Below are 26,418 nucleotides of genomic sequence, written 5' to 3'. Positions count from 1 at the left end.
AAAAGGTTTCATTAGGACCTTATTTTTAAAATTTTGGGATTTTCTGATAATTGCTTCATGTTTCAGGTATTTAAGGGCTAAGCAACATTACCCCGTGTGACCCGTTACTTCCATTTTCTAAAATGGCGACAATCAACAAAAAAAGAAAGTTGACAGTGACGGCCGACGCTTCAAGGATAGGTGGAAACTGGACTATTTCTTCACTAAAATACGCAACAACTGTCTGCCTCATTTGCAAAGAGACAGTCGCTGTTTTTAAAGATTTCAATGTGAGGCGATATTATATTACCAAACAAGACACACTGACATGTACAACAAGATTACAAGGAAAATACGCAGTGAGAAATTGAAGCAACTTGAAGCTAGTGTAATTTCACAGCAGCAGTATTTCGCAAGAGCCCAAGAGTCGAAAGAGAACGCCACAAAGGCTAGTTGCGAGATTGTTGAAATTGTTCATTAAAAAAAATAATAAAGCAAATGTGACACTGAATGGCTTGCTAAAATTTTCATATATTGTTCTACGTAAAGGATGTCAGCCAAGGTCGGCCCCCCACATTTTTACCACACCAAATCTGGCCACCTTTGCAAAAAGTTCGGACACCCCTGGCTTAAATGTTCATCATTTCACAAAGAAAAAACAAGTGTGTATCGATTGAGGCCTGCTTGTTCAGGAAAACGGATCCTTTTCTTTTAAGTTTTCCTCTGTCAAGTGGGAGGGGCGAGGCCACGGGATGTAAACATCGATTGCGTGAAATAGGCTGTATTGGCTGAGCCAAAATTGTGTTGGTTCGTTCCACTGAAATGGATCTACGTGACCTCTGCATTGTAATTTACATACGTTGCTAATTACTACCAAAAAAAAAAGTTCTACTCACGGTTTCCAGTCATTTTTTAGTAATTAGCGTTTTCGTGTCGGTCTTTTTTTCCCCCGTGGCGCAGTGATATTGATACGGCGGAGTCGTATCGTCAGTGTGTGAAGCCATTTTAGGTCACGTGCACCAATAGGAGACGAGGACTGTTGCTATGCGCTTCGATAAACAAACAATATGGCGGCGACCGTGCCAAGCTACAACACGAGCGAAGATGAACCAAAGATAAGAAAACCGCATTCGGAATTTAGTCAAAAGGCATCGAAACGATGCTATATGCATCTCTCAACTGTCCAAGGGCGAAAAGGGGCAGGAATTTGGAAAAAACGTGCAGAGCCCGCGTGGTTGCGTCAGACAATGGCTTTCTTCCCAGGCTCCGTCGAAGGATCTTGCTGAAAATGCGTCGACTGGGATTTTTAACGACATTCACTACAGGTAAGCCACACGCACGCCTTTACTACAAGGTTAATTGTTATTAACTTATGCTAAAAAAAAAATCTTATTTAAACTAGTGTCGTAACGATACCACTTTGTTATAAAATGTATATAGGGTACAGTGTGTCGAAAGTGAATCCAGTAGAACTTTTTATTGCATACCAGTTATGGGTGACAATGGCTAAATAAACCTTTTGGCTCAAGAACATCAAGCTGTAGTCAATAAAAGCCCTGATACTGACGTGGCAGTGATTGCTGTTAGTCTGCAGATAGATTTACAGTGTAAATTGCATTTTTTCACAGGAGGAGGCAACAGAACGAGGACTGACGTCTCTAAGGTCTCTGCAGCTCCTGGCACTAGTGTGTGTTCAGCACTCATTGTCATCCATACATTCACAGGTTGTGACTCTGCTTGTGCCTTTCATGGCAAAGGCAAAAAAAACCTTTTCTTTTGCACGTCATAAAAAAGAATACCTGACTGGGTTTGCAAAGCTGGGCAGCAGTTTTAAACTTGACCTACAAACATTTAACACGTTGTGTAAATACGTGTGCCACCTACTATTCTTTTATTTCTATTTTTTTTAATTCGTTTTTCAATATTTGTATGTGTAATAATGTGTATTTCTATAGTATGAGATACTTCCATGTTTAAATAAATGTGTACCAACAGTACTATACTTGAATGATTCCAACCTTTTGTGTATATACAGTGTGATTAAAAAAGGCTGTGCCAAAATCAAAATGCCATGTCAAAAACGAAAAACATAAAAAATTTTTAAAAAAAACTACCTTGGACAGATGTAGGAAGTAACTAAGTTTAATTTCATGTTTTCATAGTACTCAGATATGGCCATCACCAGCAGCATGGACAACATCAAGTTGACATGAGAATTCCTCCCTCCCGCGTTGATTGCGTCTGTTATGTAATCTTTCATGTCATCAATATTCGCTGGAAGTGGTGGAACATACACTTAGTGTATAACATACGTTATGTGCCATAAAGATGGATAACGAACTTTGTCTTTAACATACCAACACGTCCAGCAAGTACTGATGATGTGAAATATCGAACAACAGTCGCAATCAAGACAATAACTGCGACATGCACACGTTTGAGAGGAATTCTCATCGTGGCTTGATTTTGTCCGTGCTGCTGGGTGTGCTCACATTTGAGCACTTGTGAAACATGAAATAAAACTTGGAAGTTATCTTCAACACGTGTCCATCACTTCTTTTGTGATGTCTTTCATTTTTTAAGTATCACCTTATGATTTTGGCACATTATATTTTTGATCACCCTTTAATTTTTTTGTCTTATTCCATTTTTGCCATGATTCACATCTAGGAGGGTGTGGTAGCAATTGGGTTGATTTTCAGCTATTTATGATCATGGCGTGCATTTTTTATTTTATATATTTCATTGCATAGTAGGTTGTGATATTTTTAATATGACACATAAGCCTTTAGCTTAATTCAATATATATTTCATTGTGCTGGGTGCAAATCATTAATGTTGAAGTGTTTCCTTCAAGAAATTAGCTACATTTCTCATTCTGAATTCACCTATGTGTATACTAAGGCACCAATACTTGTTTCAAATGTTTGGTAGATGTGTTTATGACATTTGATAAAGATTTTGTGTTGCCAGAATTAATATAACACTTAAAACAAGCAAAAACAGCAACACTAGATCTGTATTTTTGTGTATTCACATCAGGATACATTTCTGGCTGGTGACTAAGTTAGGAGGGTATTGGCTTTGAAAAAATCAATTTTCTAAGCACTTTTTCCATGGTCCCAATAAAGCCATATTTCCACAAGCTTGTCCATTCGCAGCACTTCCTGGTCAACTCTAATCTTTTAATGGACGACGGTCTCACAGAAGAAGTTGTAGCTGTCAGTGAAGGGTGTTTCAGTTCTGAAAAACACGCACACACACATAAACCATGTGAGAACTGTTTCATCCATATCATATTTACATAATCTTCCAATCCAAATGATATAGGCTTGTCTATTCTGCCATTTTTTCCTGAATAAAATTATCAAATAGGTTTTTGGAACTACGGTTAAACAGACTAAATACTATGTTATTTGTCAATCTAAACTTTTTGCTCAAAGTTAATAATCTAACATCATAATAATGACCGCTACAGCCCAGAACTCACATTGCAAGTCTTAACTTCATATGTGATCTGACCAGAAGCCCACAACTCCCATAGTTATTCACAACAAAAGGCGTGTGTGTGGCTTACCTGTAGTCAATGTCGTTAAAAATCCCAGTCGACGCATTTTCAGCAAGATCCTTCGACGGAGCCTGGGAAGAAAGCCATTGTCTGACGCAACCACGCGGGCTCTGCACGTTTTTTCCAAATTCCTGCCCTTTTTCGCCCTTGGACAGTTGAGAGATGCATATAGCATCGTTTCGATGCCTTTTGACTAAATTCCGAATGCGGTTTTCTTATCTTTGGTTCATCTTCGCTCGTGTCGTAGCTTGGCACGGTCGCCGCCATATTGTTTGTTTATCGAAGCGCATAGCAACAGTCCTCGTCTCCTATTGGTGCACGTGACCTAAAATGGCTTTACACACTGACGATACGACTCCGCCGTATCAATATCACTGCGCCACGGGGGAAAAAAAGACCGACACGAAAACGCTAATTACTAAAAAATGACTGGAAACCGTGAGTAGAACTTTTTTTTGGGTAGTAATTAGCAACGTATGTAAATTACAATGCAGAGATCATGTAGATCCATTTCAGTGGAACGAAATCCATTTTCTAAGCACTTTTTCCATGGTGCCAATACAGCCTAAAATGTTTTGTTAGAGTTTTATTTGTAATATTTAATTATTCAGTTGTGGTGCCGACTCTTTAACATGGCTTGCCATTTTAAACCTCATGCTGTTGGCAAGCAAAAAATTGAATGAAATGGGAAATCACTTAAAACTAGGCAACTCACTTGCTCGATATACACGATGCAATCTTTTTGTTAAGATTGACAGGGACTGTTGAAGTAATTGTGTTTAAAAAAAAAATTGGTCAATTTATGCTGTGAAGTTTTATTGTTTGAGTTGTAATTTACTGAGCGATGAGTAGCCATCGTGGCCCAGCATAATCTGATCCTTGTTCTTGCTGTGTGACTGGGGCAGTCAAGTTTAGCCCTCTTTGTATTCAAATATACTTGATGACCACGTGACCTCATGGCTCAGACTGCTGATGACCATGCGAGCCACAGCACCTCACAATAAAAATGCCTTCCGCGTGGTCTGCAGTTTTCTGCATGTATTAGGCCTGACTCCAAAGTTCAAATCTAACAAGGACGAAGCTTGATTTTTGGGGGGAAGCAGCCGCTTTTGTTCATTAATGTTGTTATATTTGAATCCCTAGGGATCATTCTTAATGTTTTGTTGTTGAGCTTTTGAAATATCTTGTTCAAATTAGGGCTGTCAAAATTATCGCGTTAACGGGCGTTAGATATTTTAACGTGATTAATTTTTAAAATTAATTGACACAATTAACGCACATGCCCCGCTTAAAATAACAGCAGTATCATGTCCACTTATTACTTGTGTTTTTTGTCTCCCTCTGCCGGCGCTTTGGTGCGACTGATTTTATGGGTTGACATCAACAATGGCGAGCTTCTAGTTTTTTTTTTTTTTTTGGAAAATTTTACAAATTGTATTAAAACGAAAAAATTAAGAGGGGTTTTAATATAAATTTCTAAAACTTGTACTAAAATTTATCTTTTAAGAACTACAAGTCTTTCTATCCATGGATCGCTTTAACAGAATGTTAATATTAATGCCATCTTGTTGATTTATTGTTATAATAAACAAATACAGGGTGACCCAAAAAAAAGTTTACACTCAGTTGACTGCTTGTTTAAAAGCCATTGAAACATATCTTAATAGGTTGTCATGCTTAAGTGATTCATTAAGGTCACTCAATGCAGCTGGTAATCTCTCGTCTCTACAATTCCTGTGCTTCTGCTGAAAATGAAGAAAACTTTAGCTGTACCTGAATTGCTGCGTGCCGGTCTGACACCTACTGAGATTGCAGCAAATCTGAGAATATCCAGATGTGCAGTCTACAAAGTTAAAAAGAAGCTGAAAGATACTGGAACAGCCTCACGAAAACCTGGGTCTGGAAGTGCCGATCTGTGCGGACCAAAAAGTTAATTGACAAGGTGATATGTGGCCACCCCAGAGTCCAGATCTCAATCCCCTGGATTATAGCATATGGGCAACTGTGGAGGACAGTGCCTGTAAGAAGCCACAAACTTCTGTGGCAGCCTTGGAGAGGTCCATTGTTAGATCTTGGGAAAAGATGACAGCATCCTACATAAAGAAGCGTTCCGCAGGCGCCTGGAGGCTGTTGTGACACTTAAGGGAGGACACATTAAAAAATAAAGTGTACTGTACATGTTCTTTACAATAATGTATAATTTGTGATTAAATTCTAAGATGAATAAACATGGCATTTAAGTTGTATTATGGCAGTGTAAACTTTTTTTTGGGTCACCCTGTACGGTACTTATGAACAGTATGTTGAATGTATATATCCGTCTTGTGTCTCTTTCCATTCCAACAATAATTTACAGAAAAATATGGCATATTTTATAGATGGTTTGAATTGCGATTAATTACGATTAATTAATTAAGCTGTGATTAACTCGATTAAAATTTTTAATCATTTAACAGCCCTAGTATAGATGTATTTTAGTTTTGATCAGTTTTATTACATATTTTGTATATAATTGAAGGACTGAAACTCGCTTAACATAAGAAATTGCATTTTTTGAAAGGCACTAGAAAGATTTTGACAATTTAGCAGACCGACCGTTAAAAGAAAGGTTGATGGCTTCCAAGTAGTTTCCCTGAGCAGAAGTTGAATTATATCCAGTGGGAAAGCCATCTGACATAAAAACAAGAACAGTCTCCGGTTAATACACAAAATCCTAGAAAAGGTGCCAAAAACTCATCCAAAATGGCACCTCCTTCTTTAAGTCGCACCAGGACAGGATACTGAATGAAGAGATTCTTGACAGTGACCAATAAGGACGCCCAGTCATCGCGCCTCTCATTCTGAGCAACAACTCTTAATTATAAAAGAACATAAACTTTCAATCCCTATTTTGCTGGCACATCATAAAATTATAATAATACCTATAGAAGTCTTCATAAAAACGTCCTTCAAGATCCTGTTGGATGGATGCTCTCAGACTCTCAGGAAATTCATCTGGAAAATATGATTGATACATCAGGCCATTGTTTGGACCGACATATTCTCAAGAATTTTGAAGTCTTTTATTTGGATTTGCAGATTCTGCTCTTTTTTTTTCTTTTATTGATTTTCTCTGGGAGGAACACGGAATTAGGTCATGGGCGGGAAAGTACCGAAAAGACTAGTAAAGTTGATGGGAGGGCCTAACCTAACCCTATACAGGGCCATATAATCCAGTCGAGTCACATATATTTATGTTGCCCGTATTCACAACAAATATCTCAGAAGGCTTCACAGTTGACAAACAATTTTGGCATCCTCTGAAAGAACAAGGAAAAACCAACAAGGGAAAACCTTGAGAAGGGCCAGAGATGGGAGATCCCCCCTCCACATGACCAGGCAACAACAGTATGCAACACTTAACAAATTGAATGATGCTAAAACCAATATTGATCCATGTACGGTTTAAAATGCGCACCGTGGATTTTTGTAAAAATTTAAGGATTTTAGATGCGCATTATAGTGCAAAAATATCAAGTATATACCAGTGTTGTTTTCATCGAAGCTTGGGAGACTAGAACATAACGAGAAAAATAAAGAGTTTTCTTGTCTGACGAAACGTAAATTTGACATTTTATTATTGTACGTCAGTCAGTACGTCAGATAAACAAAAAATAGTACCAAAAATAACGGGCTCACCTTTTGATTTGGCATTGTAGAACGTACGTGAAAAGAGCACAACTGTCACTTCATGATTGCAATTCTTTTCCTATGTAAAACAGAAATAATACAATAATTTTCATGATATACATGTAAATGTACACAGTGTGTATGAATATTAGTGCTGTGAGTTAAACGCATTAATAATGCCGTTAACACAAACCACCTTTGAAGGCGTTAATTTTTTTAGCACCCGATAAACTATTGCCCTTCCCGCATCCCACAATTTGGAATTGAAGAGAACGCAGGCTCTCATGGCCACCATCTCTGGGAGAGAGCAAAATAATGCTGGTTATTTGATCCTGGTAAAACACAAATTTGGGGGTTTCAATGGCGAAAATGGAGCACGTTGAGGTGGTGTGACCAGCGTGAACTTGGCTAGATGCCATTCTGGTTGTTTGTAGGGATGTCCCGATCACATATTTTTGCACCCAAGTCCGAGACCTGATTTTGAGAATCTGCCCGAACTGAGTCCTGAACTGATAATCCGATACAGAGGGGAAAAAAAGTACAGTACCGGTTATTCCAGGACAACCACAATTAAGATAATTGCGAGTCTAATTGCCGACAACATAGTTTCAAATTCAAGATGCTTATTTCTTCCACCATCATTATTTTTTGAATAATATTTAGCTGGTACCAAGTGAAAGAAGCTGGCCTCATCTACGGATCATCAGTTAAACAGGTGTGTCCAAACCTTTTGCAAAGGGGGCCAGATTTAGTGTAGTAAAAATGCGGGGGGCTACGTTGGCTGATTTACATAGAACAATATATTTTCATATATATTTCATATATCAAATGTTAGCAAGCCCTTCAGTGTGTCACATTTGCTTTATTATTTTTTTAAAATTCATAATTTCAACAATCTCGTCTTTGTGGCGTTCTCTTTCGACACTCGGGCTCTTGCGAAATACTGCTGCTGTGAAATTAAACTAGCTTCAAGTTGCTATAATTTCTCGCTGCGTATCTGCCCTGTAATGTTGTCGTACATGTCAGCGTGTCTTGTTTGGTCATATGGCGTCACATCGAACACTCGAAAACAGTGACTGTCTCTTTGCAAATGAGGCAGACACAGTTGTTGCGTGTTTTATTGAAATAGTCCAATATCCACCTATCCTTGAAGCGTCGGCCATCGCAGTCAACTTTTTTTTTTTTATTGATTGTCACCATTTTAGAAAATTGGAATTAAAGGGTCACACGGGGTAATGTTGCTTAGAGTGCTGCTCTTAAGGTTTTTAAAAGTTTCGTGAGAATAGGCTGAGTTTCTGTGGACAAGATAGTTGTTGATATCAAGGTAGCTGATGTCAGGCAGAGAGGGCGAAGACAGCGGGTCGAAAAATATCGATTTAGGCATCAAATATGGATCTGGCGAATGGATAGACTGAAGCTTTTCCACATAATGCCTTTTATGCAACGCATCCAATGAGTTTACAGCGTCTGAAAGCAACGGGGCTTCCATGAATTGCACTATGAATTGCACGACAAATTGAAACCATTGAGAATACGGATAAACACTGACGGACAATATGGCGGCCGGATACAGCGACACGTCATTCTGTGACGTTGGTGAGTAGGGTCTATACAGGGGTTGGAAAAAATAATGGAAACACCTAACATTTTGGCATGAAAGAATGGCAAGAGGAACATTATAATGAAGTTGAACATCTCCTATGGCCGGCGGAGTCCCCACACCTCGACATTATGGAGCATTTATGGTCAGTTTTAGAGATTCAATTAAGACGTCGATTTTCACCGCCATCGTCTCTAAAAGAGTTAGAGGGTATTCTAACTGAAGAATTGCTTAAAATTCCTTTGGAAACAATTCACACGTTGTATGAATCAATACCTCAGAGAATTGAGACTGTAGTTGCCGCAAATGGCATGTTAAATTAGATTTTGTTGATTTTTTTAAGGTGCTTTTTGTCCAACGCCTGTATATTGCCAAGGCTCCACACCTATTTTTTGCATTGGTTGCACTGGTGTGCTGAACTTTTTTCTTAAGGTGCACCAGCACTAAATGTAGGCGCACTCACATTTTTCATAGCATCACCTTTAATGCCACACTTTTAATCACTCTCCATAACATTCATATAATTCATATGAGCGATTCCCCTCAAATTCACTTACACTTTGACGCTCACGCTGCCGAGAACAGCCTCTAGACCAGGGGTCCCCATCTGCTTGCGACCGGGCCGCAAAGAAAAAAATAATTTAATAACGACCGCATTCTGGCCGAATTAACCCTGTGCCCCTGCTTAACACACCAATATCTCTGTCTACTCTAGATATAATACTACGGGAAAGATTACAATGTTGTCATAGAAGTCCATTGATTGGACTGCTAGCAGTACATCTTGTTTGTGTATATAATATATCTATGTGCGCTTGTCCTCGATAATAGCCCATTACTAGGCCGCGGCGTAGCACATTTGTTCCCACGAGCGAAGATAACAGGAAAACAGACGTCTTTTGAAATATTTTTACGGCGAAAAGGATATTTTTACGGCGAAAAGGGCACCTGACGAGCCTACAACCTCGAAGACCCACGAACTGCGAAGGAGTGGATTCGTGACCCGTTTGTGAATAAACAGAGATCGCAAATGACGGTGACCTTATTAAACGTACATTTGAGACAACAACTGTACCGAGGTTCTGGATTAAAGTCATTCTGCAATATCCTGACATCGCGACAAGAGCGTTGAAAACCTTGCTACAAAAAGCGGGCTTCTTAATTAATGTTTAACGACAAGGCGAAGTCGTTAATGGTGAGCGCGGTGTGCAGCTGTTGTGTGAAGCTTACATGGCAGGATGAATCTGAGGAGAACTTTTCTACAAGTCCTTCCATGATCAAACGTAATATTCCTTTCTTTCAAGAAAGTTTGTAGTGTTTACTTTGGAATCGCTGCATTTGCGCATTTTGCGGCTATGTCTAACGTTACGCGCATGCGCAGAACCGCATCGTTGCAATTTTTGATGGGTTGCAAAATTTGTCAGAACACCGGTCCGTGAAAAAAAAAGACCCAAATAACACCGGTCCGTGGTGCAAAAAAGGTTGGGGACCCCTGCTCTGGACAACGAAGATTGACTAAACGATGATTACCGTAATTTCCCGAATATAAGGCGCACCCGTATATAATGCGCACCCCAAATTTACTTGTAAAATCAAGGGAAAATTATTGTACCCATTTATAACGCGCAACCTAATTTTAGCACCAATAAATAGAAGAATGCAAGAAAACAGAGCTCGTGTACAGATACAGAAATGTCATTTTCAGGGGTGCACATAAGTGGTCCGCATGCGCGCATGCGTACTGGACGTATACGAACGCGCTGGCCCTCAACGGTTTCCATACGCTTTTGCGTACCGATGGCTGACCACTGTATTTGCGGCGGACACGAGATAATCACTTCTCAAAATGTCGGAGGCAGGCCCCACTGAGTAATTATTTCCGTGTTCCCCCACCCCCGTCAAAGGACAGACAGACGACAAAGACGTCACCGGAGCTACCGAAAAAAGGACTTTTGCCGAAAAGTGGCTGCAGGAGGTACCATAGCTAGAAGCAAATGATGCTCGCACGGATATGTGGTACAAAATTTGCCGTGAGAATCGCTGATAACGGCAGCGCATTTTATGTTGGGTCCAAGAATTTCAGCCATCCAAACTTTGAAATGCACGAAAAAAACAGAGCATGTGGCAATTAAGCAAACTATCGATGTCAGGCAGCACCCCACTCGCCCTATGGAAAAGTGGCGGAGTAAAGTTAATGAAGAGCAGCGCCATGCACTGACAAACGTGTTTTTGCTCGCATTTCACAAAGCTAAACATGCACGTTCAATGAGCTCTTATGAGGAGGAGGACATCCCACTTTTACAAAGGCTTGGAGTTAATGTGGGAGCCGCATAATGCCCTTTATTTTGAATTAGTACTGCTTTTATGTTTATTTCTTTACATTTCACTTCAAAGTAATGGCAATTTTGTTGTGCCAGTTGATGTTAATCAGGCATTAATTGTTAATATAATTAATAAAAGGTATTTGGCTCTAACTAAAGCTTGTCATAATTTTATCGCATCAGGCGGGTCGGCTCTCAAGCTCAATGAGGACCAAGTCACATCTCCGGGTCCTCCTCTGAGAACCTGGGCAAAAAAAATATGTGCACCCCTGGTCATTTTACTGACTGGTGAAACACAGCACAAGCATAGCACATTGGTAGTTCAAAACATTAGAGACCCAAAAGACCCAAATAACACCAGTCCGTGGTGCAAAAAAGGTTGGGGACCCCTGCTCTGAACAACGAAGATTGACTAAACGATGATTACCGTAATTTCCCGAATATAAGGCGCACCCGTATATAATGCGCACCCCAAATTTACTTGTAAAATCAAGGGAAAATTATTGTACCCATTTATAACGCGCACCCTAATTTTAGCACCAATAAATAGAAGAATGCAAGAAAACAGAGCTCGTGTACAGATACAGAAATGTCATTTTACTGACTGTTGAAACACAGCACAAGCATAGCACATTGGTAGTTCAAAACATTACCATAAATTGACAATATGTACGGTAATTAGGCCTGAACGATATATCGTTTAAACATCGCCATCGCGATGTGCACGTGTGCAATAGTCCCATCGCAAGTACTTGCAATAGTTTTATTTTTTTTAATCCACAAATGTATGTTGCTCCATGCTTTCTCTGTCCTGAGTTGATCGCTTTAGTGACACTCACACAACCTCCCTGTCCCTCTCCCTCCCTCCCTCTCCTAGGTCTTTGTTCCTCTGCACACTTGCTTATTAAAGTTAACGATGGTTGTGTTTGATCTTGCCACAGAGGCGGACTTCAATCACACCGCATCTTTCAGTCGTCGTTTAACTTGTTAAGCACGTGTTGCATGAAGGAAGCGTGCGCTGGAATGAATGTGTGTGCGTGGAAACGTTGGGGACAGCCGGTGTTCTGACGAATGGGTATGCTTTGTACACCTGTTGTGTTGTGTCCTGGAAATAAACACTAGAAGTGATTCTGCAGCCAAGGTAGATAAACAGAAGCATTAAATAAAGCAAAGCATTTTTCTACTACAGTACATTATTCTTGTTTAAAAATGATTCGATGATCTGCACGTGTGGTACATGATTGGAAAGCTTAAAATCTCAACCTTCTGGGGGAAGAAAAATTTTTAACAGGAGGGCATTTTTTTAAAAAAAAAGAAATGTTTTTTAAACAGCAAAACCCTAGCTGGAGGTGAGAGCATGCGAGAGCAGAATTACAGACACCATGACTTTAACGAGATATTATCGCGTACTTATCTTGTTTCGATCCAAAAGCTCCATGTCGCATGTATCACTGAGTGTCAAGACACAGCTGTGACTGGCCGCAGCTGGATTATTTCATTTTATTTTATGGGTGAAACATGGTACTATAGCAGAAATCGCAGACATCAAGGAGTGGTCGAGATTTTCTTTTTCATATATTTACCCTTTTAAACGTTTTTTTCCCCAATTCTTCTTTTTTCGGGCAAGTTATTTATCATCTATCATAGCAGGGAAAATGCGACAGTAACAAAAAAATACAATTTAGCGAAAGTTATGAGGTAGATATCCGTGACTTTTTTACAGACGCCGTATTTTTCATTGTGACATAATTTGTTTAAAAATTGAAAATATGCGAGTGAATCATTTTTTAAAGTTAGCCATATACATTTTGTAAAGCATATTTTAGGGGGAACATTTTGAAAAAAACATGTCCAATATATGTATAATATGGATCTTTTTTCAATGCAAAAAAAAATATATATATATATATATATATATATATATATATATATTAGGGCTGTCAAAATTATCGCGTTAACGGGCGTTAATTAATTTTTTAAATTAATCACGTTAAAATATTTGACGCAATTAACGCACCCGCTGGCATATTGCCTCAAACATTACAATGAGGCCGTTTATGGACATTAAGAGTGAAGAGAATGCCACCGGCCGCTTGGGGGCAGCGCCGTTCCACACTCATGTTATGTCTTCTAAACGTGGGAGAATTAGTAGTTGTGAGACGTTTATGCTGTATTCACAATGCAATGCAAATTGCTATTTGTGCTCGACACATATTTCGGTAAGTTTTCTTTCTTTTAGTGGCAATTATGTGTCTCTTGTTTTATTATGGGTAAGATATGTTCAGATACAGTGGTGAGAACAAGTATTTGATACACTGCCAATGGGTTTTGGCAGTGTATCAAATACTTGTCCTCCCCACTGTATATGTTATACAGTAAAGGCGAGTGGACACAGGCGCGCCATTTATTGGCATAAGCTTCTCCTTCACAACAAACATAAGTATTGTTTAGTGAAAGCACAACACAAATAATATTCCTATCTCTCAAAAAAAAAAAAAAAAAAATTCTCAAAAAGAAAAGCACTTCAGTCTATAGTAATGAGGCCCTATTCTGACACACAGTTAAACAACAATGCTAAATAAACTGGCATTCCATATCAATTTAGCTATGCAAAATACACGTAAAAGTTTTCACATTCTTCTTATTATTATATTAACTCTACTTTTGATTGAAAATTTTACAAATTTTATTAAAACGAAAACATGAAGAGGGGTTTTAATGTAAAATTACTATAACTTGTAACTATAACATTTATCGTTTAAGAACTACAAGTCTTTCTATCCGTGGATCACTTTAACAGAAAGAATGTTAATAATGCCATTTGTGGATTTATTGTTACAATAAACAAATACAGTACTGATGTACAGTATGTTGTATGTATATATCCGTCGTGTGTCTTATCTTTCCATTCCAACAATAATTTACATAAAAATATGGCATATTTTAGAGATGGTTTGAATTGCGATTAATTGCGATTAATTACGATTAATTAATTTTTAAGCTGTAATTAACTTGATTAAAAATTTTAATTGTTTGACAGCCCTAATATATATATATATATTTTTTTTTCTTTTAATATCGCAATATAATATCGCAATATATTGCAACCCCCCAAAAAATCGCAGCAATAGTTTTTTCCAATATCGTTCAGGCCTAACGGTAATAATAGGATTTGACAACTTCTCCAACTTACCAGAATCTAGGAGAAAACAAAACAGATGTGACTTTTCTTTTAAAGGCTGCTGTATAACTTGCTCGTTTCATCCTGACAAATAAATGTTTCTTCCACGGATTGATACGGTAAAATGAAGGTGAGAACGTAAGTCGGAAATCTGTGAGAGCTCATCGTTGTCAACACGACAGTAACAATAGGAACTATTGTTATTTGGGTTTGAGTTTCCCGAGGGACAGATATAGTTGACAGACACAGGAAGTCTGTGTGCTTACGTTTGTTATGGTCCGAGTTGCGGAGCTGCAATAAACGTTGACTCAAATGAGTTCAAGAAACTAAATTCTGTGCTTTATGAAGAGTGAAAAAAGCAGAATTTAACACAGACGAAATCATTCGGCCGATTAGAGTGAAGTATTGCCGAAACAAAATGGTGACATCACGTACCGTAATGGTCGGCAACGGGTCGCCGCATACGTTTCTTCAACACAACGTGGCCGTGTCAATGAAAAAAAAATTGGTTTATATATATGTAATATATATATATATATATATATATATATTTCTGTCTCCATCCATGTACCCGTTTATAATGCGCACCATGATTTTACAAGTTGATTTTGGGGGAAAAAAGTGTGTGTTATATTCGGGAAATTACGGTAACACATTTGAGGCTTTGATCGTAGAGCTACAGAGCCTTCACTCGCCAGATCAAAGCTACAAACCTGTCAATCTTGTTAACTTTAAGTAGCCAGCTGCCTGCTTACCAAGAAAAGTAGCACGAGAGAGTGAGAGGCTGAATGAGCATGAAGAAGAAAAACATAAATACATTTTCTAAGATAAAAACCCGAATCTTTTCACCCAATTCTGATCTTCTGAAAAATTGTGATTTCCCATCAAGTGATCAGATCGGGACATCCCTAATCGCATTTTTTGATTAAAATACAGCGATTAACCTGCTCGGGCAAAAGTCAGGCGAAACGTCTGCGTTCATATCGCAGGTCTTAATGCACAAATCCGATTTTTTGTCATATCTGTTTTTTTGGCGTGCCCGTTCAGATTGCCTTTGTCCATTGAGACTAGAGATGTCCCGATCCGATGTTTGGATCGGATCGGACGCCGATATGGGCAAAAAAATGCGCATCGGTATCGGATCGGCCAACACGGGAAAAATTCCGATCCAGACTTCCGATCCAGTTTTTGAAAGTCCGGTCCAGGTTTTCCAGTGCACCTATTATTCATTCCAGTTTTTTCTCCGGTTTCCCTAAAATCCGGTCCGCATTTTACGGCACACCTTCAACACACTACATTACCGTCTCCCAATTTACCGAGAGACTTTATCGGTAAAAATGTCGGTAAAAATGTCAGCTGTGTGGGATCATTTCACCTTAAAGGACGACAAAGACGAAGAGGCATAGTGCAACAACATATGCCACAATAAAGTCAAGCGTGGTGGTAAAGCTGTAAGAAGTTTTAATACAACCAACCTAATCAAGCATTTAGCGAAATACCACCACAAACAATATGAGGAGTATGTTAAGAAAACCGAAGACAAAAAGAAAGGTCCTACGCAACTAACACTGGCAGAAACTTTTGCTATGCGTGACAAACTGGCACTCGACAGTCCCAAAGCCCAGGGAATAACAAGAGTCATCGCCGAAGAATTCATTCTGGATGACGAGCCATTATCTCCATGAGTAAAGACGCACCATCCAACACTTAGAACCACGGTACAACATGCCCAGCCATCATTACATCCTTGAGCAATTCGGCCATGGAAGATTCGAGAATGATTCACAAACATCTATATTCCGATTATTGAAATATGTCAAGTAGAGCGGAACTAATACACAGCGCTGTCTTCGGGATGCAATGCGGTCCGTTTCTCATTGCGTCCCGAGAGTATGATGAGAGCATGCTTGTCATAGACCCGGGTAATGCCAATGCTCGACTCACGGCTTTAGCTCAACTCATGCCGCTGGATAAAAAACACAAGAATACCTGACTGCTGCTGACAGCCGCTACAAACTACGTCAACATCGTTTTACTGTAGATAATAGATATCATATGTATATAGAACTAGATGCCAAATGACAGACTCGACGGCGTTAGCAACACTGAAGTATGGACAACTGGATGCGTTAGTAAACAGCCGCCATCTTAAAGCAGGAGACTTCCCTAGTAGGCTGTTGTGAACCTTCCAAACGAACCTTTTTATCTAAAATACTCCTAAATCGGCAAAATCTTGACTTGAATCTATCTTCAAAACAGTTTTAAAACTTTCACATGTCGAAAGTAGACAGAAGGGAAATTATGGAATAACGGGAGCAATTTTAACAACTTTAAAAGTTGATTCACAAAATTAAATGAATTGAATGTAGTTTAAAGCTGCTGATACAGAATGGGGACTTGAGTATTTTATTTACTGTTTTAAAATGTTAACTTGATACTGAAATAGTTGTTTATTTAAACCTGAGAGGCTTTTTATACAATTATTGTAACTAATGCACGAAATATTAAAAACATGTAATAGCTTGGGGGGTTTGTGGGATTTTCCACTGAGGTTGTTTGTGTGTTTTGCTTTTTAAAGACAGTTTACAATATTATTTGCACGTTTTACTGACTATGTCATTTCTGTTTGTTATTTATAATGTTTTGTGTTAGTCACTGAATAAACAGGTCAGTGTCTTGTTACCAACCGTTCTGTGTTATTCAAACTCACCTAATTCACCTGGCTAGTTGTTATCAAGAGTACTAAATAACTTTAAACTTTAACACATGCTCAGATAGGCCGGTATCGGTATCGGCCAGTATCGGTATCGGATCGGAAGTGCAAAACAATATCGGTATCAGATCGGAAATGCAAAACCTGGATCGGGACATCCCTAATTGAGACCGTTCAAGTATGACGCATGCGCACTAATTCGCAGTCTGACAGACACTGAGCAAGAAGACCCGCATGCGCAGAAGCATCAAAACAAATGACTACACATGCTGGCTGTCATCAGTCATTCATATTCAGTCAGATCATATTTTGATTTCCAAAAAGAGGACACAAATAACAGACATAAACAATCCCTGTTTAGGCCTATATTCAAAGTTTCTGTGGATCGATAGCATGCACGTACTGGCCGTGCATGTCACACACACATACGGGCAGTTTGCCCCGACTCTCGGCCGTGTAAGCAATCTTGAAATATTGCTCATATAGAGCAGAGAGAAAACTGATCATTCGCAAGCTTATCCTCTACCCATTTTTAATTTTTTTATGACTGTTGCCAAGTCCGACCCCTTCCCATAAGCCGTGTTCAAGGCAAGCTAGGCGCTCACGAACAGCTGCACCGCTACCATAGCGCGCTGTCTCTCTCGCTCTTTGATGACGTTATTGCAGCATGAATTCTGATTTGGGAGACTTGCCAGTTTAGACTGCCGCAACGTTCTGGAAAAATGTGGCCCAGATTGGATTTAAAGCCCAAACGAAAGTGGCCCAGATCGGATTTGAAACGGTCCATTTCTATGCGACTTGTCCCGTTCAGACCGTCAGGTTAATGACTCACTTGAGTCGGAAACACATTCGTGCATTAAGACCTGCAGTATGAACGTAGCCTTAGGCTCGGATGATACCGCAGGTCTTAATGCACAAATCCGATTTTTTCGTGTTTTTATCACTCAGTACATTTTTCCAGAATGTAGTGGCTGTCTGAACGATCAAGTCTCCCAAATCGGAATTCATGCAGCAATTACGTCAGTAGAGAGCAAGGGAGACCAGGCGCTACGTTAGCGATGGAGTTGCTTATTAAGCGTTAGCGGCTAGCTTGAACACGACTTTTACTACGCAGGAGGCATGCTTGACCACAGTCATAAAAAAATACAATGAAGAAAAGGATAAGCCTGATAATGCTCGGTTTCTTACTGCGTGCCAAATGAGCAATATTTCAGTATTGCTTACATGGCCGAGTCGCTGCAAACTAACGCACACACATAAGGCTCTTGTGTGTGCGCCATGCAGGCACAGTGTGTAGTTATTTGTTTTGATGCTGGTCAGTTTGCTCAGAGTGTGTCGGACTGCGAATTAGTGTGCATGCTCAATACTTGAATAGGTTCAATGGACAAAGGCGGTCTGAACGGACACACCAAAAAACAGATATGACAAAAAGATCTCTACTCAAATAATCGATCGCTGCAGCTCTAGAAAATACGGTACATAAATAAACAAATCATGGGGGAGCCCACATTTCGAGGTGTCGATTTAACAAACCTTGGCCTAAACAACCCGGCACAAGTAGTGTAACACTATATATATTTATACACACTGGTAACTATATATATACATATATATATAATTATTTCTGCATGTGAAAAATCGATTTAAATTTTAATCCCTTGACAGCACTATATTATACACACATACGGTACATACACACACGCACAACATATTAAGGATGAAAAAATCAAAAAACAAAAGAACTCACAAACCTTCCACTTGCCGAAAAGGTCAGAAAGGAAACCATTCACAGCCTTTTCAAAGTACAAATCACCTGGAAGTGAAACACTGAGATGAGACGACAAAATAAAAAAAAAACCTGGAATACCATGTTCAGAGTATGGTACAAAATGTGGTAAGCAACTAACCATATATGTCAAAGTCCCACATCTCACAGCTCATTTGGATGAAGATGTAAACCATTGCAGATGTGGATCGGAACACAACCTATATCAGAAGGACACAAGGTTTATTTACAGTGTAACCACAGGATACGAAATTAATTTGCTCCGCAGTGGCTTTCGTATCATGAGTTTTTCGGATAATGAATCGTATTTTACATGTAAATTATCTAATTTGTACGAAAGCTGTACAAAAACAACAAATTAAATTAACTGTCATGTCCTCTTGTCCTCTGTGTCACCCCATAGTGGCACTTAAGTGTAACTAGTTTGTAGACATGTGCCGATTACTGGTTTCAAGATATACCGTGGTATGAAAACGTCACGGTTTCAAAACCGCAAAAAAATTCTGTCCTACTGTCCCTAAGGTATTAGCAATTTTTTATGTCCCAAAATGCAGAAATCCCTCGCTTGCAGCTGCAAGGCTCAACCCTCCCCCACAGGTTGTTGCTCAGTGTCAGTGAGTCAGCTGTGCTACACGATGGCTGGAGGAGGTGAAACTCCTGGACTCCCCCCATTGAAGAAAGCAAAGTATCTGGTATGAGAATACTTCGGCTACAGACTGCCGCAGCTTTGAGGAGGAGGGCCAACCGACATGTAAAAAATGTTTGCGGAGGGTGGCTGCCGAGGAGGCAATACTAATATGATTTCGCATTTATACAAAATTAAAGGTTAGTAAAAATTTTCCCGCTATGAAACTCCAGCGTGTTTAGTGTGTCTAGCGGTGGTAAAACATGAGTTTTTTTTCTCTCTGGCAACTGTGTTTAAAAAGAGAATGTGTGTATAACGTAAACATGATACGACTCATACACACATGCTTTTTATGGAAAATAATTCAATTATTTTTGTTCTGATGGTAATAATGTTGAACTGTGGCTGTGGTTTTAGGCTCACCGAAAGGACTGCATTTATTTTAATTTTATTTAAATATTTTATGTTATTTTTAACAATTTTAACTTAACATTATACTTATGTTCCAATTTGCTAATATGGTTATAAAAATAAAAATCTTTTTCTATGGCTTTTTTTTTTTTTTTTTTAAACCCAGATATCTCAGAGTAACACATTTTACAGCTGTAATTGCATGATACCGTGAAACTGTGATATTTTGGTTTAAGGTTATCATAAAATCAGAATATCTTACCGGCACTTGCCTACTAGTTTATTAGGGTCCAGCTCATTCTACAGACGTTATTAAATAATTACTCGTGCTCATAGCAAACACGGAATGCTAAAAGGCGAGCTACGTTCGGCAGCCATGGCGTGCCATTTCAACTCGCTGTTGCCCTAATAAAGCACTGCTTGCAAATACATTGCAGTACATTTATAGTCGAACGTGGTTACATTATTGCATTGCCGCAAGCTGGAACTCTCGATTACAGTAGGTATTATCTTCATTTTTCGTAACATGAAGCGAAAAAAAATTCTCTAAATGTTTCGTGAATTAACTACTCTGCCTAAGTGACTCCCCTATTATTAGGTTTGCCAGGATCCCACTGGCAATGATTAACCAAACAACGTGAAGGAATCGTACGGGGAGGGAAGTGCTGTGTAAAAATAAATACAACGCCACAATCATAGCCATGATGACGAATGATGGAAAACATTCCTAATGATTATTTCTGAGGAAAAAAAATGAAAGACTTGACGCGAGGTACAACGTTGACTGTTGATGCGAGCGACGCGATTAGAAATTGCAGGTCTGTGTAGTAGAGTGTGCTAAGCATTTCTGGCGGCGTAGTCACATACTTAATATTTGTATAAACACACCATTATGAGCTAACTGCAAACAAATGTGACTAGAAGATTTTTATACTGTTTTGCCACCATTTCTCCAAAAATACCTCATGATTATATGAAATACAGCAATGACCGCTTGCGCGACTAGAAATTTCACTTCCATCCGAGACAGCTCAAAGGCAGTCCATGACTAGTGGGCAGCACATCGTCATGTAACTACTTGTAGTATTAGTATATAGACACCAAATTGTTATTTTGTTAAGATTTTTACAAACCCTGGAAAAAATGGATGAAATCACCACTCTCGGAGGATGTTCATATGGTTGTTTAATTTAGTAGAAAAACAAAAAAGCAGATCACAGACACGACACAAAACCAATTACTTCTCAATTTGAATGGCAACTGAAACACTAAAAGAAATCAAGACAAAAACAAGTTATAGTGGGTTATTTTTTTAAACCGAGCTAAAAGGGGGAAAAAAACACTCAATTCTGAGGAAAAAAATGAAACCTTAAAAAAACAAAAGAACACTTAATACGCCACTAGTATGGAACCTAATACAAAAATCAAACTCAGAGTTTTTCGCTGATAACCGATATTGTCCAACTCAAAAAACCCGATATCAATGAATGCAATCGTGGACATTCTGTGAAAAATAAGAACAACTGAAATAATGGAAAAAAGTGCCTACATTGGACCGCTGTATTTATTGTTTAAATCAAAATATTGCAAACATCAGTTTTTTGGATCAAGTGCAAGTGGAAAGTGCCAACTAGGCACTTACTCTGACCTCAATTTGAGAAATTGACAGATAGCAAGCAAATCAGGGTCTAAAGAGAAGTCAGACACTTTTGCTTGACAATAGCACTGATACTTTTCTGCAAAACTAAAAACAACAAACTATTGCGTCAATAATATAAAATGAAGTCCAATTAAAGCAAAGCATACACCAAGTGACAATCTGAATAGCAGCTGGTAGTTCAGTTTGTAAGAAATGAAATAATGAGCCCACATTTCATCACAAATACAAACAAAACAAAATATACACACCTACTACACAATGCACATGAAAATAAAACAAAGGAGGAATATACTAACTTACAAGAGATGCTTGTAATGTATCAAGCACAAACAACGTGGTGAGATGGCAAGAACTGCTATTGAACATTGGCTGCAGATGTTAGCTCGTCCATTTAGCGCTCTCTATTCACAATTGAGCTCGCGTCCACATATGATTACGTCAGCACAATGTGCTGGAACAAATTACACAGAGTGCCAGCAGGGGGTGTCAAAATATCATCAAATTATTACTGTATTGTCGCGTCGACAAGGACAACGGCATCTTGATGATGATAATGCACACTCAGCAGGAAAATATCACATTATTTTCAATTAATTGTACCCACCTGACGCCACGAACAGCATGTAAAAAAAAATTTTTTTTTTTTTTTTTAAAGTTGCCCGAGAGTTTAAGATGACGCTCGCCACGATAAATGCTAACGGTAACGAGAACACGAATGCTATGCTAACGCTCCGAGCCACCTAGCCAATCATTATCGCGTTTGCAACGGCATCAAGCCAAGTAGTAACGCGCCGCTTCACGTCCTCAGTAACGGTAATGGCTTTGTAAAGATGGGAAAAGTAATTAATTAGATTGCTCCGTACTGAGAAAGGTAATGCCATTAGAAACACTGTACTCTAAAGCTGTGATTAACAACACTGTTTGTGACTAGGCATGTGCTGGTATGAGCTTTTGACTGTATGATAACTAAGTATGGGAATTGATAAGATTTTTACGATTCCGATACCATTATCGATATTGCTTAACGAGTCGATTCTTTATCGATTCTCTTATCTATTCTAATTTGGACTAATGAATTGTATGAGGTTCTGGGTTCAATATGTTTTATGGTTCATTCGCCTCGGGGTGTCGGTTAGATGACAAGGAGCGGAGAGTGGAGTTGGTCTTTAGCACTTTTAATACAACTTGGCAACATGCAGAACTATATACAGGCAATGGTACTTGATATGAGAATCACTCAATGAGCAGGTGGGAGCATGCGTGGAAAGATGTTGATGTATTTGTATGTGAGTGAAAGACTGGAATGTGTGGATATACTAGTGTGTGTGGTTCTGAAAGGAAAGAAAATTAGTGCTGATGTAATAAACAATGCAAATTGACTGTAAAGCAATTAATAACACACATACATGACTCGCAGTTTAATGAACACAAAGGGGGGGTTGCGCACAAGCTGGAAGCACGCTGCGTGCACGTTCGGTCAACAACACGAAACGGTCGCGCTGATAACGGCTCTAATTTATCATAAGAACTTTATGGCATGAAGAGGAAGTACTTACTATCGTTCATGGACGCACAAAAATTAATACTTCCTCTAAAAGGTGGCCGTTCTCTGCTCGAAATGCACACCTTACGCCTATTCTCGGTCACAGAATACACAGCGCGCATGACGTAGGACAATAACTGGAAATGGACTGGTTGCTATGGGAACGAATCAGCATACCAATGAAATCTTTCTAACAGGAGTATTAAAATTGCTAATAAAATCGTTTAGGATTATTTTAGATGTATATATGTTATATTTTTCTTATAGAGTATTCGACAAGGAATACGATGAACCAATTAAAACTTTTTGGGAAAAATCATCATTTCTTTAAGTAGTCTCATGAATAATGACTTGGCCTGTGAATACCACTGCTTAGTAACTCAGTGGCGACACCTCTTGGTACCATCGGTAGGTGAGTAGACTGAGAGCATTAATGTTGTGATACTTGCTTGCTTGTCGGTGTGTAACATGTGTCAGTTCCGTGGCATTGATTGTTCTGTTAGGAATCTATAAGAGAATCGTTAAATAATCTGCCAAACGTTTCCATGGAATTGATACATCCCTAATGATGACCTAAGCAAAAATACCGCAGTTTCACAGTATTGCAATTATAACTCTAAAGTGTGTTATTTTGAGATGTATGTATGGGTTAAAAAATTCCATTGTCAATTTTTTCCGAGTGTTTTATTTTTTTGTGTCAGAGCGTGTCGGGTGTTGGTTGGTTTGACAAATTAATGTCCATCCGTCCATCATATGCTACTCAAGCGCCCAAAAACAACGCACGCGGGCACGAAAGATGTTGCAATATGTCTCAATTTTTCTTAACAGACTAATGAGAGTGGAAAGGCGACATTGTAAAGAGAAAACTGTAGCGGATGATGTTGTTGAGTCTCGCAGCTCGCTGAGTAGACGTGTTGCAATTATTAAAACAATTATTTCTCGTCAGCATTTGACGACCTGAGATGAGGGGACGACGGGGGAACTGACTAGATTATTTATTTATTAATACCAGTGCAAAAATGATATTTCAATACAATCATCTTAATAATGATTTGCAATTAAACTGTTTTGTATCAAAATGGAGTATTGTTTTCATTTCAGAGCAATACATTTGACAACCAGTTATTTACGCTTTAGTTTTAACGATAGTTACCAAAAATAATAGTGAGGAGCATAAAAACAAAAACACAACAGAGCGTGAGGTAAATATAATGTGTTGGTCGTTCCATATTTAGAAATTAAACTTTCGATTTCTCTTTTTATTTGCGTGACAGCAAGCGTGTCACGTAGGCTGGTAGCGGCAATATGTGATCAAGATCATGCTAGAGAAAGTCTGTGTGCCCCCGAGCCCAAATCCACAAAAAATAATTTTTTAACAGTGTCCTAAATCAAAATGCAACCACGAGCCATGACTTTGATCCCATAGAAATACGACAGACGACGCGGAAGTTCTCCCTCAACGGCGGGGTAGAGACGAGGCTGCAAAAACAGAATGATATAGTATGTCACTCACTTCTGAATCTACGACGACCAGCCAATAAGGAGCCTGTGTACAAGAGGGGGAGGGACCAAGCAATGTCACTTCCCGTTCAGTTATATTGCTAAGCGGTCTTTGAAGATTCGTTCGGCACAACACTTCCTGAACGATTCATTTAGGTGGGTGGGGTTGGGGGGATGAGGTGGGCGAATGATTGGGTGAACGATTTGTTTGAATGAGTCTTTTTACTGAACGAACTGGAATGGATTTGTTTCCTCAAGTGAACGACATATCCCGTCACTACTTACTATTTGTGTTTTTATTAAGTCTTTTATTACTCTTTCATTACCTCAAAATACTTTTGAATGTCTTTTCCTATCATACCTTTGAGGATTGTGTTTTCTTGTGGAAGCATGTCCGATCACATCATTTTCAAAGTATCGGACTCGGCAAAAAAATATCGGCCATGCCTTTTTTTAATATATATATATATTTTTTAATTAAATCGTTTTCTAATTGTATTTAACGTTACAGGCATAATATGTTACACTCATTTAGTCTTTAGGCTTAAGGTAGGGTTATCAAATTTATCCCGATGACGGCGGTAATTAATTTTTCAAAAATGTATCACGTTAAATATTTAACGCAATTAATGCATGCGTTGCACGACCCACTCACGCATTGTCGCGCTCAATCTGTAATGGCGCCGTTTTACCCATTTAGAGAGATAAAAGGCAGCATAAAATGAGCAAATTTTGGCAGCCCTTGGAGCCTTTTTTTAATAGGCTAAAGCCTTACAATCCCTCTTCCTATGATTAGAAATATCATGGGAAGCAATGTGGCGAAGCAAGGTAGCAAATGATCTTTTTCTTAACACCTAATGTTATTTCCCAATGCAGAGAAGATATACCAATTGGTAGCACTACGCACAGTAATGGTTCCACTTCCCATCATGCATTTGGGTTGAATGGCTGAAGTATCATTTACAGAAAGCTCAACAAATACACTAGATGGCAATATTTAGTCACAATATACAAAGTCACAAGTCTTTCTATCCGTGGATCCCTCTCACAGAATGTTAATAATATAAATGCCATCTTGAGGATTTATCGTCATAATAAACAAATACAGTACTTATGTACTGTATGTTGAATGTATATATTCGTCCGAGTTTTAATAATTTTTTTCTTAATGCATTGCCAAAATGTATATGATCGGGAAAAATTATCGGGAATGATTGGAATTGAATCGGGAGCAAAAAAAAGCAATCGGATCGGGAAAAATCGGGATCGGCAGATACTCAAACTAAAACGATCGGGATCGGATCAGGAGCAAAAAAACATGATCGGAACAACCCTAATTTCAACATTAAGTATTTTCTTAAGGCATTTTTAGTACGTTCTGCCTGTATGCATCGAAACAAAAAAAGCTGACGTTCTGCCTGTATGCATCGAAACAAAAAAAGCTGAAAGCGCACGGTAGAACTTTGGGTGTCAAATTCGGCTCTTGTAGATGTTTCGCCGGTGTAGCACATTTTGGCAGAGCACCAATTTTGTCCTACTCTCGTCTCGTCCCATCCCATCATTCCTGTTCATATTGCTTTTGCTGCTCGTTTTGTGATGTTCGTCTCGGGTTCAAACTGAAAGGGCTGAACAGATGACATGTTTATGTCGCCAGAGTCATACTCTGGAAGCCCAGCAGCGTAGCTCAGTGACGTCACTGACCGACCTGCGACGTCAACAACAGTGGCGACCTACTGGTTAACCCTTAAAAGTCGCAGAAAACGCGCACCTGTCCTCAGCGCATATCATTTTTGAAGGAATCTCCCGTTGTGATTACGTCACCCATGTGCTGCTGGTTGGTCTTGTTTGAACGTGCGGAGATT

The 26,418-nt window shown here is 39.0% G+C and overlaps 1 protein-coding gene across 6 annotated transcripts in view; it reads right to left on the bottom strand.

Moving 5' to 3' along the window:
• The window catches only part of depdc5 (DEP domain containing 5, GATOR1 subcomplex subunit), a 272,311-nt gene that overhangs the window by 214,933 nt on the left and 30,960 nt on the right, over nt 1-26,418 (bottom strand). For all 6 annotated transcript variants that reach the window (XR_009061928.1, XM_057828504.1, XM_057828503.1 and 3 more), the window contains 6 exons: nt 18,939-19,017; nt 18,783-18,844; nt 7,226-7,295; nt 6,469-6,541; nt 6,297-6,400; nt 6,143-6,217 (listed from right to left, as the gene is read on the bottom strand). Coding sequence is in view for 5 of the 6 variants with exons in the window: in XM_057828504.1 (XP_057684487.1) it covers nt 6,143-6,217; nt 6,297-6,400; nt 6,469-6,541; nt 7,226-7,295; nt 18,783-18,844; nt 18,939-19,017 (463 nt within the window). In the remaining variant the exon portion in view is untranslated. The remainder of the gene's footprint in view (nt 1-6,142; nt 6,218-6,296; nt 6,401-6,468; nt 6,542-7,225; nt 7,296-18,782; nt 18,845-18,938; nt 19,018-26,418) is intronic.

This window comes from Corythoichthys intestinalis, chromosome 22, assembly GCF_030265065.1.
Source record: "Corythoichthys intestinalis isolate RoL2023-P3 chromosome 22, ASM3026506v1, whole genome shotgun sequence".
NCBI lineage: Eukaryota > Metazoa > Chordata > Actinopteri > Syngnathiformes > Syngnathidae > Corythoichthys > Corythoichthys intestinalis.
This window is presented reverse-complemented; position numbering and strand designations above follow the sequence as displayed.